Genomic DNA, 19738 nt, shown 5'->3' on the forward strand with positions numbered 1-19738 from the left:
TTGGAGCCACTTAGGAAAGCAACAGAAGATTGCACTGTTTACACACTTAAGAAAGAAATAAGCAGAACTGAACTGGCTGAGGGTTTGAGGCTATTGGTCCATGTGTTGGAAGGAGTAGAAAGCAGCATACTGAAAAGTATTCAAGGAATGGAGTCAGTGTGTAGTGGAAGTGTTTCCTCGCTTTGCTGATTTGTGAAGGAAGATGATAGAATAGGGAGTCATTTTCTGAAGCAACAAATGTTGGCTTGTCCTTCATGGCAGAGCAATTCCTGATGTGGAATGGAGGAGGTTTTCTGGATTTCTTGTCATTTTGGAACCTTTGTTTTTGACATCTAGATTCTTGGGGGTGGAATGCTGCACAGACAGCGCCAGTCTTCAGGCTCTCTTCTCCATAGGTAAAGTAGAGATGAGTGGCAGTACGTGGCATTGGGACATATGTCACAGCAGCCAGTTGGTGAACAGGGACAAACCCTTGAGTCTTCTTTGTGTAAAGAGGGTTTTTGAAGTTTTTCTTAACCAATAGTGCAGTTGCAACTGATGAAGTCAAAGCTGTAGGGGAAAGCAGGAAAAACTGTATCTCTATGGGCTTTTTTTCCAGCCCTTCTCATTTGCCAGATGTCCATTTTTTCTTTGCAAAGGGAACTAAGAATCTGTAATGAGGTCACAGCCTTCAAGCAGTCTGAGATGTGTAATGCACATCATTGGAAAGGGTGTACTCGTGTTTCAGGAAGAGCTCATCAGTGGCCATGTCAGAGAGAGTCATGATATTGTTTCATGCCACTGTGTGCTTTGGGCATGGAGGAGCAGGGCTGGGAATTTCATACCAGGCACTGCTGGGGCAGAAACATCAACCTCTGCATCCACTGCTGTGCAGGCAGTCAACCTTCTTTTGTCATTAATCCCCCTGTGCAGATTTGTGGAAAGCAGCTAAATGAATGGTCTACGTTATAGCATTTTATAATGGTGGAAAGGCAGCGCTCGTGATGTAGATTGAAATAGCAAAATCATTACACATCAGTTATGGAAATGCCAGTGATTTTCTTGTGTTTTTACTTTTGTGTTATTTGCTGTCAGCTGCGGTGCTTTGCACCTTCCAAATACTTTATGGAATACATTGAATGAAGCAAGGTTCGGAAATCTGGCTGGGGCTGGGCTTCTGCTGCTTAACCTGAGCATTGGCTTTTGCATCTGTACGTCCTGGAGAAGCAGCAGTCTCCAGGGATGTGGAGCAGATGTTGGTTGCCAGTAAATGGGGGAAAAATAGTGATAACAACGAGGCATTTTATTTAGCGCAGCAAGCTTGGGATGATGATGTATTTTGTCGTGAATTCTAAATACTGGAGGTTTAGGGTGATGCATCAGGCTGAGTTTTTGGGAAAATTAGGTAAAAATGGGGTAGTTTAATTGTGTTAGTTGCCAGGTAGTGAAAGCAGCAAAATCTTATTTAAATACCAAGTGACTCTAAAGTGAGTACTGAAAAGTGAAGAGGTTGTTAACAAGAGGAGGCAAATAGAGTTCAGAAGTTATTGGTTTTTGGATGAGGAATGCTAGAATATTCTTCAAGGGCAGGACACATAGTTATTATATTAAAAACTCAGAATGCAAACAGGTGATGGAAGCAATATGTAAGATACTGCCCGGTGGGTAGAGCTTGTGAGGCTTTAACATCTGTACCCAATTTAGCTCCTCTGGATTTTTTCTTTTTGTTTTTTTTTTTGTTTTTTTTTTTTTTTTTTTTGCTGCAGCACACATTTCTCACTCTGAACTAATAGTACATAATAATAAAACCTTGGGCTTTTGCCAGCACAAACAGGGCTCTGGCTAACTTCTGGAGTGTTGGTGAAAGTAGAGAAGCAATGCAGCTGTTGGGTTGGGTACGTGCCAGCTGAGGATCTATTTCCCAGACACAAAACCCCCTCAAATCAGAGTGAAGTAACAATCAGATATTTTGCATGTTGTTGTTTCGTGCTGCTTTTTCTTCAGCATTGGTGGCTGCTCTGTGTTGTGACTGGGGGGGGTTTGTAAGCAGGGATGGTGCAAAGTGTGGTAACCACTTGCAAGTGAGTAATTGCAGAAGAAATACAATGTTTTTGCCTTTGATATTTCTTGAGTACTTCAGGAGATGGGGGTTAGTGTGAAGAGTACTGTGTAGCATAGCGTTGTTTCCCCGTGAGGTCAGCGGGAGGGACCACAAAGCTCTCTGGCCCAAGGATTATGTTATTTTTTTTGTTGCTGTTGCAAAGCGTTTTCCATTCCCTAGGTGCACAAAGCCAGCAAAACCTCAGTGTGCACATGACACAGTGCTTGCATTGCCAGAAGCCTTTATAACAAAGCCCCAATAACAATGGTTAGACATTTTGGGACTGCAAAATGTTGTTGTTGTGCTGGGTGTGCTTGCTCTCCTTAGGGCGGTCAGAGCTCTGCAGTGGCCCCAAGAAGAGAACCTCTGGCTCCAGGCACCTGTCCGAGCCCTGCTTTTGGTCTGCTGCTTTTTTACAGTTAGTTATTACAATTTCCTTACACTGTTTGTAAGTAGTGGTATTGCCTGAGGTTATGGGGAACTGTGTGTGGTGGTCCTATCAAAGCAGCAGACACAGTGTGGGTGTTACAGGACTGCCAGCCCTTTGCACAGGGCGTCTGGTGCACAAGTGTGCAAGGCAGGGCTCTGTCAGCCACCTGTCACCAGCAACCTGTAAGGAGTCGTCACTGTGTCATAGAAAATGATAAATGTCCCAGTCTGACATGAAAAAAAACATATAGGGACTGGCTCTGCCCTCCTCAAAAAGGCAAAACAAAGAAACAAACAAAAAAAACCCCAAACCAAAACAAAAACACTTATTTGATGCTGAAACATCAAAGAACCAAAATAACGACCCAAGCTATTTAAGATATTACTTTTCTGGGCCATTATTCCACATCCATCATCTTATTTCCCAGGGTTTCAAATTCTGGCCTGCATGCTTTTTCCTCCCAGGATACATCTCAAATTGTTTGGTCACAAATGCCCCGAATAACAAATTGACTTAATTTAGATGGCATTAAGGCTCTTTAACCCATTTCAAAGGGCAGAGATGCACTGGATACCTCCAGGCATGCATTTCAATTAAGGCAATGAGGATATATATTTATTTTCCTTGCCTGAAAATGCCTGACAATTTTATCTATGCATCAGATGGAGGTTGAAAGGGAAAGGTTTCTGTTAGTCTTGTCGGGAGTTGGCCAGAAAAATGTGAAGAATGTAGAAAGGAATTAACAGCTGGTGTCCATTTAAAACTTCAGAGAGGGCAAACAGAGGCAGAACACTTGGCTTTACCTGCCATCTTCCTCTGCTTTGTGTCCATGTGTTCCTTGAAGGTCACTCGAGAAGTGAAGTGCACTGTGTGCATGTGGTGGCCTTAATTCTTCTGCCCAGGGGTGAAAGAGGGAGTGAGGTTTTTTGTTTCCCCCCTTTGGGACCAGCATTTGAGCCACATGTGGTTAACTCCAATGAGAAATCTTGTTGGCCTGGGAGAACTATACCATCTGCTATGTAACCTGGTGCATGACTTGTAGGGCTACTAACATTTTTCCCTTTTACTGGAGAAGGATCATTTAGCAAATAGCTTTCAGAGGTGTTTCTGCTTTTGTGTAGTCAAAATGCACGGAGGACCTCAACTCAAAGGGGAGATGACTGCAGAGCTTTGAAATGGAGCCCTGTGCTCAGCACTGCAACAGCTGCAGGCGCCGGGCTGGGCTCTGTGCACAGCAGTGTGCTGCCTCTGGTGTGGAGACAGTGGTCAGCCTGGTCTGCTCCCTCTGCTGCTCAACCCGAGGGCACCTGTCATCCCAGTGCCGTGCTGGAGAAAGCTCTGCTTTTCCAAACACTGACTGGTTTGGTGTTACAGAAGGTTTGGCATCCCAGAAGCAACACTGAGTGCTGTCTGTCGTAACTTTCACCCGAACAAAAATTGTCCCATTTCCTCAGTAATTCTGGATTTACTTTCACTAGAGAATGATCAGGGATGATCCACGTGGTCCCTGTAAGGATCTCCAGTGCTGTGCTGGCCACAGCCAGTGAGAGGCAAAGATTTGTGTGACCTTGGCTGTGACTTCGGTTTCAGCATCTGAAGGAAATGCTTCTTCTGGAGCTGCCTTTGAGCCTCCTCTGGGACCACCACACTGCCTGAAACTGGATTCTTTACTAGGCCAGTCCTTCATCAGACCCTGGGGTGATGAACAAAGCTTTATCTCTGGTTAAAGCAGAGCCAGCAGAACTAGGGAGGTCTTGGGAGCGGGACCAAGTGCCGGGAGGTGGCCAGGCAGCACGGGACAGCACCAGCTGCACTGTAGTGATGCCAAGTCTCCTCTTAATAAGAGACTATTGGGTTTGGGGTTGTCCCTCCATGAGTTGCTGCTGGAGCTTAGCGTGCTGCTGAAACCAGCTGCTGTTCCAATTGCATTACCTATTGTTGCCCTGTGAAAAGCATTAGCAAATCTTTCCTGTCCCGGAATCTGTTTTTTGTTGTTGCTATTTGTTTGTTTGGTTTCTGCTAATTCAAAACCTGCTCACTGTGGAGCAGGTTATTTCTTCCAGGCTGGCCCTTTAAATTGCTTCCATGCCTGCCCGGCTGTGAAATATCTCAAATAAACAAAGCCCAGAACAAAAGCCTACACAACAAAACATCCTTTTCTCCCTAGGCGTCTCCCTGGGTGCGGTTTCCCAGCGCTGCTCTGCAGTTGGGAGACAGAGCCAGAAGAGCTCCATCTCATTCTTCCTGTCCTGGAAGCTGTCAGCAGCAGTGCCCTGCCCAGCCTGTCTCCTGGGAGGCTGCTTGGATTCCTCCCCCTTGGCTAAGAGTGATGGAGCCTTTTCCTGACCTAAAATGAATGGCTCCAACCCGGGGGGTTCGTCTAGGTATACGGCAGCATATCCTGAGGTTGCTGCCCATTTTTTGTGCCCTTCCCTTTGTGTGTTCAGCCTCCTGTGGCCCATGTGGGTGTCACATCCTGGGCAATGTAAGCAGGCAGTGATCCCGGGATTCCTCCTCATCTATGAGTTGAACATAAAATGCTTGTGGTGAGCTGTGTGTTATGCCCTGCTGTTTCCTGGACATACACCCAAATCTAGACCACCATTGTCTGGTGCTGTTTTTTTCCTTCTTTCTCCAGCTTGATGGAATCATAAATACTCCATCATACTCTCATTTTTTTCTTGTTCCGGAGACATGTCTCAGTGCTTAAAGTGCAATTTTGATCAAAAAAACATTTTTTGCTGCCCCCCTTTTTTGTTCCGTTCATCTTAGCTACAGAATGTTCCAGTAGCTGGGCAGCAGCACTGGAATATCACATTTTACCTTCTCTGTACAGGCACTCCTTGGTCTGCGCTCCTGACCTGCAGTCACCAAATCAGCTATGCGCATTTATTAACTGTCAAAGAAGTTGGAAGTTACAACAGTAACAGAGTTCGAATGGGTGGGGTGGAGAACTGGAGAGGAAGAATAGAAGTGCGAGAGAGCCAGCAGTTGGCAGGCTGAATCCTAAGGGCTGTTTACTTGGCAGCCCTCCCCCTGTAAGGAGGTCAGAGCCATCTCAGGTTGCAGAAAGAGGAATGTGCTCACGGATGTCATCGCGCTGATTGCTGCAGCCAGCTTCTGGTTAGCTCTTGGGTTCATGCATTCCGAAGGTAGGTTCAGTTGTCCTCTCATTGCAGACTTCTCTTAATAGCAGTGAATGTAATTCCTAGGCGTTGCTTCTATATCAGACCCTCTTGGTAGGAGCAAGAGGTGAAGAAGAAAGAAACTTCCAGTTCTAGCTTTATGTTTTGGACACATCGCACAGCAGTCCTTCAGTCCTTCTCCCCTGCCCAGAAACTTGACTGTTGCTCTCTTCAGTTGGGTTAATATAACAGATGCAAAGTTGTAACTGCTGGGCACAGATATTCAGTCACCACGAGTTGAATGATCAAGGCTTTATGTTTTTCCCTAAGACTATCTCCCTTTAGATTACAGACTAGCCAGACCCTTGAGCTGCGCTGTTGCCACGATGCCCGTCAGCAGCCTGGATGGCTGGACACCACCTGGCACTGCCACTTTGCTGGAGTGCTGGGTCTGGAGAGCTGTCAAAACAAACAGTGATGTAGCAGAGGGTATTCAGGTTGTCTGGGGCTGCCTGCCAAGTTATGGTCGTGTCTGGGGTCAAAATGTGAAGGTTCATCCACTGTTCTCCATTCACAGATGGTGATGCCTTCATCCAAAGAAGAACCACAAGTCTGACAGGCTTCAGGAAGTGAGCATGTCATCCTTTGTGTGTGGGCATTTTTATTTTATTTCATTTTTTTTTCTGACACAAAAGTGTCTTTCAAAGTTCAGGGCTCTGTTTCTTGTAAGCTCTGAGTCACGAGAGGGTAGAGACCAGAAAATGGGAGACTCCTTTCTCAGGGCAGCAGTTTTTCCAGTGGAACTCTAGTCTGGACAAACATTGGAAAGAGTCTAACAGAACTCTGTTCAGTTCCATGAAGGAAAAGGTAAATATCACCGTAGCCAATTGCCCTATATATTCACATTCTTTTGAGGAAGGTCAACCCACAGATAGCTCTAGAACATACTAAATATTATCTTCTAAAGTCTACGACTCTGTGGCTTAGTGAGTAGAAGGAAGTTTGTTTGGAAGCTTCTTAACAGTGTTGCAACATGTCAGTTTTTATTTCTGCCAAATGGTGAGGCAAGATGTTCTGGGCACCCTCTACCAGATTAAAGATCCAGCAGAGTCATGCATGAATACTTTCGACTGCGTTCTTCAGAGGTGTTTGAAAAATGCACCTTTGTTCTGCATTGTGATGAGGATGAGAGTCCTTGATGATGATGAGGATGGAGTAGGGCCAGATGCAGAGGCTTGTAACAAAATTATGAGGCTGTTCAAGATCTGAATGCTGCTTTGAAATAAGGTCCCATCTCTGTGCCGTGTCTGTGTAGGGATTCATCCATAAATATGAAGAGAACAGATTTCAGAGTATATTTTTGCTTTCTTGCCCCATCCACTGTCACTGTGAAACAACTGAGTTATGCTTAAGCTGAAGTGTGTATCAGAATAAACATTATGTTGACAGTCAGAGTCTATGTAGTAAAGGGCTTTCTTGTAGTTCCAGAATGGACTGAGCTGAGCTGGAACCTTTCTGACTTCAACCTCCATTGATTTCATCTAGTTGACTGCGATATCCTTACAAACATGAGCATGGTATATGTTATAATTAATATGTCATTAATCCAGGCTGCTCCCTTTAACTGCCATCAGTAGGCTTAAATATGTGAGCTGTACCAGTGGCAGCTGCTGGCCTGCTGACGATCATGTGGGCATATGCCAGCTGGGAGATGCCAGTAACCCCATGGGTCAGCACCCAAAGGTGCACAAGTACACACTGCTTGTGCTGTACAGCCTTCACAACTCCGAGGACACCATTCCATTCACCGTACAGAATATAGTGCCTATTTCTGCTATTTGTTGCTTGCTTCTCAGTTTCAAAGGGACCAGCTGTATCTGCTTTTGGACTGTCAACCACCAGAACGTGTCTGCAAAGTTAGGCTAACAAATGCAGAAGATTTGTTTAAAATGTTTTAAGCTTGACTGGGATTTTATTTCATAGGAGTATTTTCATTGAGCCTAGGTTTTTAAAAGGTACCTTCTGAGTGTATGGAATCTGGGCAGCTTATATCACACAGCAATATGCTGTTTTCTTAAAAGAAAAGTGAGAAGCTACTGCCTGGGATAGCCAGGATGACCAACAATAGGTGCAGGAATGGAGGAGTGGGAGAAACTGTGGTGCAGAATTGGTGAGTTGATCCCTTAGGATTTTTTCCAGCTAAGTCATTTGCATGGAAGAAGGGTGCTCCCGGATAGTTGATAACAGGCTGCCTTTAACCAGCTTAAGAAACACTCTAAAGAAGATGCTGGAAGTGCTTTTTAAAGAAGCAGGTGTTGGTTTGGGAATACACAGATTGAAATCTGGGGATTTCTTTCTTGGCTTCATTATGAGCAGACAGTAGGATGGCAGTTTTAGAAAGTGCCCTGTTAATGTTTCATGAATCAGAGTTTTGGGTGTTGAGTTGTGTTTCTTTTGGCCACATTGTGTGTTACATTGGTTTCTCATTTGGAGTGATGCTGTGCGTAACCCGTAGGCATCACCTGAGCAGCCACAGGTTAGCCCTAGCTAAACCACATACCCTCATACAGAATGACTGAATGGCATTTGGTTATGGCTTGATTCGTAGTGGCAATGTTCAAGGAAACCTGTAAGTCCATGAAGTAAGAGGTAGAGCACTCCGTGTTTTGCCTGCCCCCAGCAGCCTGACAAGCTGTTCTACTTCTGCATTCCTCAGGTGATGAGGGGGAGAGGAAGGGCAGGCCCAAAAGGGGTTTGGTGCTTACCCCACCCTTAAGTGCTATGTGTGGTAATGCTCTCTAAGGCCTGATTTTGCACTCATCTTTATAACTGCTTTCAAAAAACCATTGCTTTCTGCCTGAAAGGCAGTTTTCTGTCTGGGGACAATTAGTATCAATTAGCTTGTTCTAGAGTCTTTAGGAAAAACTGTTGAAATCTGGATTTGCTGGGTAGTGGATAAGGAACTGGGTGAAGTTGTGTAGCCTAGAATGTGGAGAGAATCAGACTGGAAAACTGCAGTGGTTCATGCCTGAATTGAAAGTCTTCAAATACACATTCGGTTTTAGTCTATCGAATCAGTTTTGTTGCATGCTGGGCTGTGAGCGCGACATTTCCTGAAGCATTTGATATCTTTGTTGTGTGTGCTATACATAACAGTCACAGGTGCTGCTGAAAACACCAGGGTTTCCAGTACACAGTGGACTGTATTTTTGTTTACAGGAGCATTGTGAATACTTCTTGAAGCTGTTTTGATGCTTAAGTGACAACTCCCAGTCTTCCAGCTACAACGTTGCAACCTGGGGATTGCAGAGGGAAAACTGAGAGCTTGCAAAACTCCGTGCTCTCATCTGCTGGCTTTCAGATGATGGATTATTTGAGACGTGGGAAGTAGGCCTCTCAGCGTGAAGGACAGGCTGCATGGTTTTAATGACCTTTTTCCACTTTTCCAACCTGCACTGGCAGCAGAGTCTTCAGTCTTGCTTTGTTTGTGCATTCCTGAAGTGTCTGTGCCCTACACATTGATTGTGGCATTTGACTCCCCAGTAGCACAGCCTGTCCACCCTTTTCCTGTGACCTTTCAAGGGACTTTCAGCTCTCAGCCCCCGCATCCCAGAGCATGCGGGGCCAGAGGAGTCTGCACCAGTGAGAGGGTTGACTCATAGCAAACAGGAAAGCAGAGACAATTTGTAAAGTGGTTTTGGGCCAGAAAATGCAGAAACACCGTGGTTCTGTTTGTTGAAAAAAATAAAAAGATGAGTTCAGGATCCAGACCCTACATGTGAGAGAGGATGTTATAGGTCAGGGGAATTAAAGCCTTACCAAAGCAGTGCCGTTATTATTTTACAGCTGGATTAGCAGTTGAAACAAGAAGCCCGAATGTCAGCAGTGGAGTTGTTAAAGCACACGGTGAAGATGAGGTCTCTCTCCCTGCAGCTCACATAACACCAAGCAAATGTCTCAGGGCTGGGTGTGAGGACAGGATGGGAGCCAGCTCCTTCAGATGTCTGGCTAAGGAATGAGAGGAATGGAGGCATGCGCTTTCCAGTCTTTCTGAAGTTTACATTAAAACCCTTCCAGTTCCATTGTTTGGTAGAGTTCTGATTTCTATTTTTTGTTAATACTTGCAGGATTTGCATCGTGGGGGTGTTTTGAACTTGTATGTAATCTCACACACAGGAGCTTCTCCTAACGTGTCCCTGTTGAGTTGAGTAGTCCAGTTCTCCTTTCTGCGGAAGTTAAGAATCTCACCCTGATGAGAAGACAAGATGTATCTGGATCCTGGAAACTTGGAAGTATTTCCAGATCTTCTAGCTCAAATATGAGATTCAAAATGACATCTTAGAAATATTTGCTGTCTATTGAGCTGCTGTTAGGAGAAAATGGAATATTGCTCAGAATGAACATGAAGTCTAGTTACATCTTAACTAGATTTTCTTCATTCTTCTTATTATAATAATAGTAAGTACTCCAAGTGAATTTGTTGCTTAAGTGCTGGATTAATTTCCCTGCTGTGAGTCACCGGTAGGAGAAAGGCAGTACAGGCTGGGGCTGGAAGCATCTGGAGGTGATGATTACCTGTAAAAGGGGTAATCAAATTAATTTCTGTGCTTGTCCAGCCTTAGTTTTCAGAAAGTCCTAACAGAAAGGAGGCAGCTGGTGATCTTGGTGTCTTTAGTTTATCTACTTGGTATACAGGAAATGGGTATAAACCATTGTCATTTTTTTACAGCAGTTGCTCTCGTAGCCCCACGTGGCCTATGATTCAAGCATCCGTGTCCCCTTTTCAGCCCTTTCAACCATTCAGTTGCATGCAGTTTGTCTTAACTGTCAGGGAAACTGCAATGGGTTGAACTGTGAGTTAGCCAAGGGATACACTACTTACCTAAGTAATGACGCTGTTTGGGATCCCTGTTCAAAATACTTTTTGTGTAATCATAACATCATAAAACCCCCCTGACAAACTGTGAGGTGGTAAGGGTAATGTGAAAATAATGGCAGCTTAGAACATTCAATGGGAGAATAGTAACTCTTGAAGGAATAATGTTTACTTTAAAGATAAATGCAACTATTAAGAAGTAATTCCAGGTGTGTGGCTATGGCAGAATCTTAGTGATTAGTCTTAGCCTGTATGGTGGATTACATTATTGCATTTGAAAGTAGCCAATGAATTTTTCTTAAATGAATTCATTCTTCAGATGGTCTGAATAAAACTATTTATTTTCTGTTATCTGAGAAACAAACAGAGCAGAATCTGGTTTATTTATGAAAGCAAACACAAAAGGTCTGACCCTTGGCTATTGCCTTTGAAAACTATCTGAGAAAAAGCTTTTCCTGGTAGCTGGTTCTTTCTTGAAGTCATTTATTCTTTTTTGAAGATAATGCCAACCCCTCCACTCCCAAATTATGCAATCTATCTTAAAGAATGCTTTGAAATGAAATGGTTTCATCTCGTAAGATCTTCTGGTGTTGTGTCAGCTCAGCAGAAGGCAATAGTGTGTTACAGTTCAACAATGAAGACAGAAGACTTCAGTTACAAAATCTCTTTGCATCATGACAGGTCTGTGCTGAATGCTTTGAGGAGTGTAGCAATCACATGCTCCTTATTAGTTCACCTATCCCTGTAATTGCCTGCTAAGGTTTCCAAGGCCTCAATGCATACAGCGTGGCCATGTAGGTTCAGAAGGACATGAACTAGGTGAGAAATCCCAGTGCATATTTTCTGCTTTTAAGCCCTATGTAGAGGCTGCTTAGAGTGTCTGCCTGCATTGTAATGAAGTTGGGACCATTTCTGGCATGTCTTGTTAGCAGTATGCTTGTTGCCTTTGTATTCTGAGAGTGGGTTGGAGTCTTCTCTATTAAGACCATTCAGGATGTTGACAGCTGATAGTCACGTTAGATTTCCTCCATAGAAATCACTGTTCTGTTATTAGGTTGGTATTCCAATCTAAAGCCAGGCTGGGATGTTTAAATTACAAAAGCTGCTTTCCTGCTGGAACGCAGGCTTTCTTCTGTCCATGTGCACTCTGTATTCCATGGTGATTTCCTACCAGGGAGTTGTTAGGCCCGGCGGTCACGGCTGTTGCTGGGTGGCTGCTGGCCGGCAGGGGGCAGCACGGCGCCGCCTCGTCGGGCCGCCGCCCCTGGCTCCGCGCCCGGCTGTGCGGGGCCGCCGCCACCTGCTGCCGCCGCTGTGGGGATGGCGATGGGCGGGAAGCGAGAGGGACGGCTCCGCTCTGAGGTGGAAGGTGCGGCGTTGGTGGAGCTCCGCGCTGTGATATCTGCTCCGCTATTTTAAACACCGCCAGGGAGAGAGTGAGAGCAGGAAATAAACGGCTTAGCGGCCATTTATAGCGTTCCTCCTCTTCCCCTAGAGGAGGTGGGAGGCTCTCGTGTACCTGCACTGCGGATGAGTACGTGCAGATTGCAGTCATAAAGCAGTGTGAGTGTATTGGCACTGCCTGCCGCATGGAGGGGCCTCGTGTGGGGAGCTGTGCTGGTCAGGGGGTCAGGGCCATGTTGTGTGTGTGGTGGGCATTCCCAGGAGCACACACACAGGCAGCATGTGCGCAAGAAATGTTGCTTCAGGTCTGTGTTAAAAGGCTTCTGCTGGTCAAATGCTTATGCAGCTTTTACCTACAGTGACCTGACAGGAGGCTGTGTGAGGTGGGGTCTTCCTCTGCCCCCAGGGAACAGCCATGGGATGAGAGAGGATGGCCTCATGTTGCACCAGGGGAGGTTCAGGTTGGCTGTTAGAACAATTCCTTCTCCACAGAGCGGTGATGCAGTGGCACAGCTGCACAGGAGTGGTGGGGTCACCGTCCATGGAGGTGTCCCAGAGCTGTGGAAACAGAGAATTGTTGGAAGGGACCCTTAAGCACCATCTGGTCCAGCTCCCCTTCTCCATCAGGTGCTCAGAGCCCTGCCCACCCTGATTTTGTGTGTCTCCAAGGATGGGGCCTGCACAGCATCTCTTCAGTCTCTTGTAGTTTTGCTTTCATTTATAAGCTTGAGCATTACTACTTACTTCCAGCATATACCCATCACACTATTATATACTTTTGTTTTACAGAGGATTTTAAGAAGAATCTGATGCTGAGAATAGATTAAGAAGCCTCAGGATGACGACAACAGTAGCGACAGATTACGACAACATTGAAATCCAGCAGCAGTACAGTGATGTCAACAACCGCTGGGATGTGGATGACTGGGACAATGAAAATAGTTCTGCTCGACTGTTTGAGCGATCTCGCATCAAGGCCCTGGCTGGTAAGTACTCATCACATAGACAAAACTCTGATATACTGTATGCAAGTGGTAGTATGGGTAGTCTGTCTTCAGTGCCTGTGTTTTGTTGGTAAACTAGAGCTGAAATTTTCCTGAGGACAAGAGCAGTTTGAGTGAAGGATTTTTGATATTTATTCCTTCCATTGACATCAGTGGGACCTGATGGTCTTATATTGCTTTTTAGGATGTGCTCGTATACGATGTCTCATTAAAAAAACAAACAATTCTAGCTATTTTAGAATACTGTTTAATCTGTTCCTGAAACAACTCTGCTAGATTTTGCTGGCTGGTAAGCGCAGTATATATAATTGTATATACATTTCCAGTATTCTCTGGAGGTTCACATAGGCAGCCATCTGTTGTTATCCTGAATAGGCTCTTCAGAGTTGACTTCAAGTCATACCAAGTTACTGCAGTGATATGACATGATTAACACTGATTTTCTATGGCAACAAATGACAACAGTGCTCCACTTGCATACCCTAATATGAGTTTCTGGGTATCAAAATTCCTGATGAAGATACCAGTAACTATTCCATCTTCCTATTAACTTTCCAAATAATCTGCTTGAAATGTCAGTTCTAACCAATATCATCTACTGAGTTACTCTCATGAGCAGAGAAATCAAATTGGAGTGGGTCTGCTTTTCCTTAAAACCTATCACTATTGCATATTAAAGGTTGGACATTAACCAAATTTGTTTATGCAGCGAGGAGATTATGTTGTGTCCTCTCAGCTCTGAGGCATCGCCATGCAAAGCAATTTTTATGCATTCTGTAAATGATTTCCTGACTCTTATGGTAGTGCGCCCACGTTCCTGACCTCTGAACAAAATGCCTCAGTGGTGTGGGACAGGCTTGTAAGCATGGAAAACAACGCAAAATGTGCTGAGCTTTCCACTGTTGAAATTTCAGTTAGAGGGAATGTTTGAAACCCAGCGTTTTATAACAAGTTGAAGCAGGTTTATTAAGTTGGCTGTACTGAGACAAAGGTCTCATGTGTTTAATCTGTGATTCCAATGAGGCTGTCTGAAGCATGGCGTACCCTTTCTCCTCTTCTTGCCAGCTGCAGGAATGCATTAGATGCAAAATACCTTTGTGTGCCAGGCTCAGGGCAGGATCAAATTTGGAGCTGAGTAGCAGGGAAATGAAATAGTTCATGCAGGTGGGCAAGGAGCAGATCGTGTAACCCTTGTTGAGGGAAGTATCTATATCAGCTTAATGGGGCTGCTTGCAGAAAGGGTGTGTCTTAATTAGGTTTTACTGTCTTAAGAAGACTTGTTAAGTATACAGCAGCTCATTGCAGCATGAATTTGCAGGTACAGGTAAAATGCAAGACTTGGGATGGGGCTGTGCCAAGTGGGGTCAGAAGTATCCCAGTAGATATTTATGAGGGGAGACTGGTTTAAACTGTCCTAAAACAAGAAGAATCTTGATCTGAGTTTTTTAGTTTGACCTTGTTTAAGAACAAACCGTGTTTTACTCCTGCAGCATTAGCACATATAAGCTATATTACATTCTTGGTGTGCACAGGTGCTTTAGTAGAAATCTCACTGGCAGGATTCAGGCCCCACATCTTGCTTTTACTGCAGTCTGTTGTTGCACTTAATTTTACAGCAAACAAAGCTTCCCCCCTGAGTAATGAATAATAAACATGAAACTCTTACTCCAAGAAGTAATGCAAGGAAAGTACTTGAATTATTTAGTCAGCCTAGAACAAATACCAATTTCAAAGCAAATAATTTTGCTGAAGATTTGATTCAGTGCTATATATAACCACTGTCCTAGAGTATGATGCATTTGCTTTTTTATCATCTTTATGCACAACTGTTTCAGTTTGATATGCTTCCTGCCCGCAGTTCTGTGCTGCTAGTGTTGATAATACTGTGTGCTGCCAAAACATGCAGCACACTGCATTGCTGAAGCACTGCTTGAAATCCTAACGATGACGCAGGGAGAGAGGAATGAGGAAGGGCTTGTGCTACAAATCCAAGGTTACAGTTAAAGTCTAAGCAGTGTTGCTTCTGGCACCGTTCAATGTATGTTTTCTGGTGGATAATCTTTCCTTTATGTCTCCCTAGACGGGCAGGTGCTTCCATATTGTAAGCACTAGGGAACTGACTCTCAGCCTGGCGCTGGGATACCAATTATTTTTCTCACTGTAGTCTTCGAATTGAGATTGACTCCTTTTGAGGTGTCTTGTAATTCAGCTGCCTATCACAGGATCAGATGCAGTAATCATGGCATGAAAGCCCGGGCTTGTCTCTACCATCATTTCTTTTATGGGTAAATTTCACCTCTCTGAGACAGAAGTGGTCACGCACCATCTGCAGGGCCCAGAGTCTCTGAAGAACAACCAAGTCCAGTCTGACTTAGAAAGATGGTGGTTCTTTTTATGTCACCAGCATCATCCAACACCCCGAGTCCCAAGGCAGCCATTTTAGACTGGCTCTCTTCTGACAACAGCACTTTCTTTCCAGGGGTTATTAATTAGTCATATTCAGTGACTGCCTGGGGGTGTCCAGCTCTTTCTTTTCATATGTCTTCTTTTCCTTGAACTGATGAGGCAAATAAAAAAACCATGCCTGTCATGCATGTTCTGAAACACGCATGTAGCATTATCTCCTTATCCTTGTATAAAAGGTTTCAAAATAAAAAGCTCTTTATTCCCCCATTGATAAGATGCCAGAGTATAACTGTCACAAGCATTTAGGCTGCCTGACTAATGTATTCAATGTGAAATGTTTCTATTGGTGCAAGCATCTTCTTTCCACATTCTTCATCAAGCTGTGAAATGCCTTTTCTGTGAAGCTTCCATCTTGTATTAATTCTAGTTCACCGTAATTCAAATGAAGCTTACTTCCTTTGCCTTAAAGGAAAAGGATGGAGAGCAGGTAAGCAAGAAGTGTGTTCTGAGCCAGAACTTGATATTCTGTTTGGCCCCATCTTCTACCATGGTGAAATATTTAAAGAGCAGTGCAGGAGATGGTGGTCAGAATGATCTGTGGTCAGAACAACATGTTAGAGAAAAGCTTAGTTAAAGCAGGTAGAGTAAATAGTAATAGAGAAGCACTAATATCAGCACAGCAGCTAACTGATATTATCAAAGAGATCTGTACACTGTGAATACCATAATGCTAATGATGGGTTCTGCTTAAAACAAAGAAAACTGCCTTGGAACTCAGCTTTCAATCAGAAGTCAGATTTGAAGATATACAACCAGATTGATTGCCATTCACACTGAACTCACTCACTCTGCAACCAATATGGGAAGAGGGTAACTGATCCCTACTTTGTAAATTAAGAAACCCTGCCGTAGGAAATCATCTTTCACCTGTCCTTGTTCTCCGTGGTCCTTCAGAAGGTCTTGCTGGAAGACCAGGTAATTCTACCTGCTCTGTAGAAGCCAAAAAGATATCATGTTTGTGCAGAATTCTTCATTCACAAATCCTCAGGGGTTGGGTTTCGTCCATCAAGGACCATTAGCTAACAAGATGTGCTGTGCAGTGCCTTGGCTTACAGAGCTCATATGAAAGCCTATAAGAACTGTTCAGTTGTTCAGCAGAATTTTTCACGCTCCTTCTGGGACTGTGACATTCAGGTGTGCTCACCACCGTCTCACATGCCCTTACCAGGCTGTTTGAGAATTGTCACCTCCAAAACTTTCCCTTTCTTCAGTTAGCTAATTCAGTATTAAAAGAGGCTTGGCTAAAGGAGTTCACTTTTCTGCTTCTCGTTTGTGTTTTGTCCTGTTGTCATCTGTGTTCACCTGAGTCTGTGACTCAGCTGTCTGGTATATGAATAAAAAAATAGTTTCAAAGTTTATGAAATAGCAGAGGCATATCTCCTTAGGGCAGAGCAGGGGAAACTGTGTGTTCCTTTCACAGCTCCACCTAGCTAACTGTGCATAGGTCAGGACACTTGATAATATTGCACTTTGTGATGTTCATGAGTCTCATAGGGGAACACAGGTAAAGAGGCTGCTCTAGGAGTATTTCACCAAAAGCTTTTGCAAGTGTGGACCTCACCCAGTGCTTTCCTTCTGGGTTTTGTCTGGAGCAGTTCACAACTGGAGTTCCTAAGCTGCTGTACTTTACCAGAATCTGTGGGAGGCTCATGTTGAAAACAGGAGTAATGTTGTTCACATTATGTGTCATGTAGACATCAAGAGAGAAAGTGTGGTGCTGCTGAAGCTGCAAGAGTTAGCGTGTCACCTGCAGTGCTGCTTGTGAATGCTGCTTTTTTCATAAAGCAAAGGAAGTTTAGCTCATCTGTCACTGGTGATTAATGCATTTGCTCTTGAATCACGGCATCACAGAATGACCTGGGATGGAAGGGACCTCAAGGATCATGAAGCTCCAACCCCCCTGCCTGGCAGGGCCACTAAACGTCCACATTTATTAGATCAGGTTGCCCAGGGCCCCATCCAACCTGGCCTTGAACACCTCCAGGGATGGGGCATGAAGTTGCTCATGGAGGATTTTTCTGAAACAAATCACAAAAAATCCCCAGCAGATTATCAGTAATGTTTTGTTCTTAGCACTTCAGTTTTAAAGATGATGAGTAGACTGATTTCAACCTGCAACGGTATCACTGTGTCCATGCAACAGAAAGTTACTTTCAAGTGAACAACTTGATTCAGTGATATCCCTTTGAAAATGTAATCGAGTACAAAGACCATATGTATCTCACTGCTACGGTGATATGATTTTGGTACCAGTTCTGCATTGTTTGACATTTTCTTCTCTCTTTGAGTAGATGAGCAGTGTACAAACAATGTGGAGATGTTAGCTAGATCTTTGTGTGCTGACCAGATACCAGATCCCTGGGCCAATGGAGCTGCCTGAACATGGAATTAGGCTTCTGAAGAAGATTGTGCTGAGTGTAATTTGTGAATTATCTGGAATCATACATGCTTGTCTACTTGATGAACAGTATTTGTGATTGCATGGTAACAGAGTGATGCATGAAAGTGATTGCACCCTTGTGAATAACTGATCCAGCAGACATTGCTCAGGCAGAATGAGTGGAACTGGAAAATGGGTGTTGAGCTGCTTTGGGCTGAGGGTGGAAAAGGAGCACTTGCTGACAGCCTCGCAGTGTGGAAAGACTGACAGCTGCAGTCATTTTACATCTCTGATTGCATTCTTTCAAGACTAGACAATATCCAGTCAGAGATGCACTTGGGAGAACCTCGCATCTTGCCAGTGAATGGGGCTGTGCTGACTGAATCCCTGTAAGTCCATGGACTAGAGCACAGGTAGTACAGTTTCTTGTGGACACGTCAGATATATGTCAGACCTCAGTTCACAGAAGGCTGACTCTATGCTGTGGTCAGCAATGCAGTAATTTGGCAAAATAAGGTAGAAGGAGGTTTCTGTAATAAATGTAGGACATCTGAAAAAGTACTGTAGCTGAGAAATGATTAAATAATAAAAAGCCACCTGGACTTAGAGTAAGTAGAAACCTAATATATGTATGCTGACTTTATGTGTGTGTGTGTGTGTTCGTATGCATATCTGCTTTTAGGATCTTACCAGTGAAATGCTTGTGAGGGTAATCCCAAAAGCGCATGTAAATCTGCTCTGTCATGCCTTGGTATTAGACTCATGGGCCCTGTGCTAACCTTCGTGGTGTACTTCCTTACATGCACTAGTTTTAGGTGTGTTGGTTAACTCCCACACTGGCATGGCACAGCTCTCTGCTGTCTATTTTAGTTTTCATCATCCATTCATCACCATGGCATCGGGAAAGAGTAAAAGCACAGGGGATTTGCTTTTGGCTGCTTGCAGTGATGGGATGAGGGATGTGCAGCATTCTGCATCAATATCCAATGAGTGAGGAAAGGCAGGGTAGGCTCTGTGGAGTCAAATGCTGCCTACTCCAGCTGCTTAAAGAGGAAGGATCCTCATGTGAGATGCATTCCCTGTTGTGAGAGCTGAGCCAGGAGCAATAGCAGAGCTGGGTAGAGGTTGGTGGTTTGGGAGGCCAACCAACCCGATTGTCAGTTGGTAGAGATTGGCATTTTTCTGCTGGCTTCTGTGAGACCATGCTGACATCCACTAGCTGGGAATCTAACCCATAATGGCCACCATGGGAAACCTGATCATTATAATCTTTTAATCTTAACCTTTGCTGTTGGAATCAATGTTTTAGAGCTTTTTAATACAGAGAAACCATGGGATAACTGTTAATGGCCCTTCACTGAAATAATGCGATTGTTCTATGTATTTTGCTGCATCGTCTTATTGGAAAGGCTTTCTCACTTAAAGAAGCTGTGTGCCAATGATGGCAGTGTCCCTTTTTTAATCTGTGATTTTGTCAGGGATGAGCTTGGTTGTGGATGCACTTCAGAAATGAGTCATTACTCTATAATGCAATAGATGTATTTCCACAGAAGATGTGTGTGTGGAAAAGAGTGTTCTTGTCTTACATCTTCAGCGTCTAACTAGCAACGTCTCTGTATTTATTTTATCTATTCATCCAAATCTGCAATGTGCCTTGCATTTTTTCCTTCTATTCGTTGCTTGGATACTGTATGAAAGTACTCCCTGGAGTACAAATAATGTCTAGCAGAGCATACAGCAAAGCAAAATGCAGTACAGGATTAAAAGATGTTTACTAATTTATGTTAACCTTGCAGTTCTTCTAATGGAGAAAGATTAGTGATGAAATCATCCCCTCGGATCAGTGCTTTGATTCGTATCTTGAGGTAATATCCTGGAGAGATATAAACCCAGATTGCCTTGATGGGAAGAGGCAAAATGAATAGGAGCAGGGGCAGAGACTGGACTAGTACAGAGGATGATGAAAATTTGCT

The 19738-nt window shown here is 44.1% G+C and overlaps 1 protein-coding gene across 2 annotated transcripts in view; it reads left to right on the forward strand.

Annotated features, from left to right (window-relative positions):
* SPTBN1 (spectrin beta, non-erythrocytic 1) overlaps positions 1–19738 on the forward strand; it is a 108847-nt gene that overhangs the window by 16800 nt on the left and 72309 nt on the right. For both annotated transcript variants that reach the window (XM_015856705.1, XM_015856706.2), the window contains exon 2: positions 12705–12901. In XM_015856705.1, the coding sequence (XP_015712191.1) occupies positions 12754–12901 (148 nt within the window). In that variant the 5' untranslated portion in view covers positions 12705–12753. The remainder of the gene's footprint in view (positions 1–12704; positions 12902–19738) is intronic.

The sequence above is a fragment of the Coturnix japonica genome, chromosome 3 (assembly GCF_001577835.2).
Source record: "Coturnix japonica isolate 7356 chromosome 3, Coturnix japonica 2.1, whole genome shotgun sequence".
NCBI classification, from domain to species: Eukaryota; Metazoa; Chordata; class Aves; order Galliformes; family Phasianidae; genus Coturnix; species Coturnix japonica.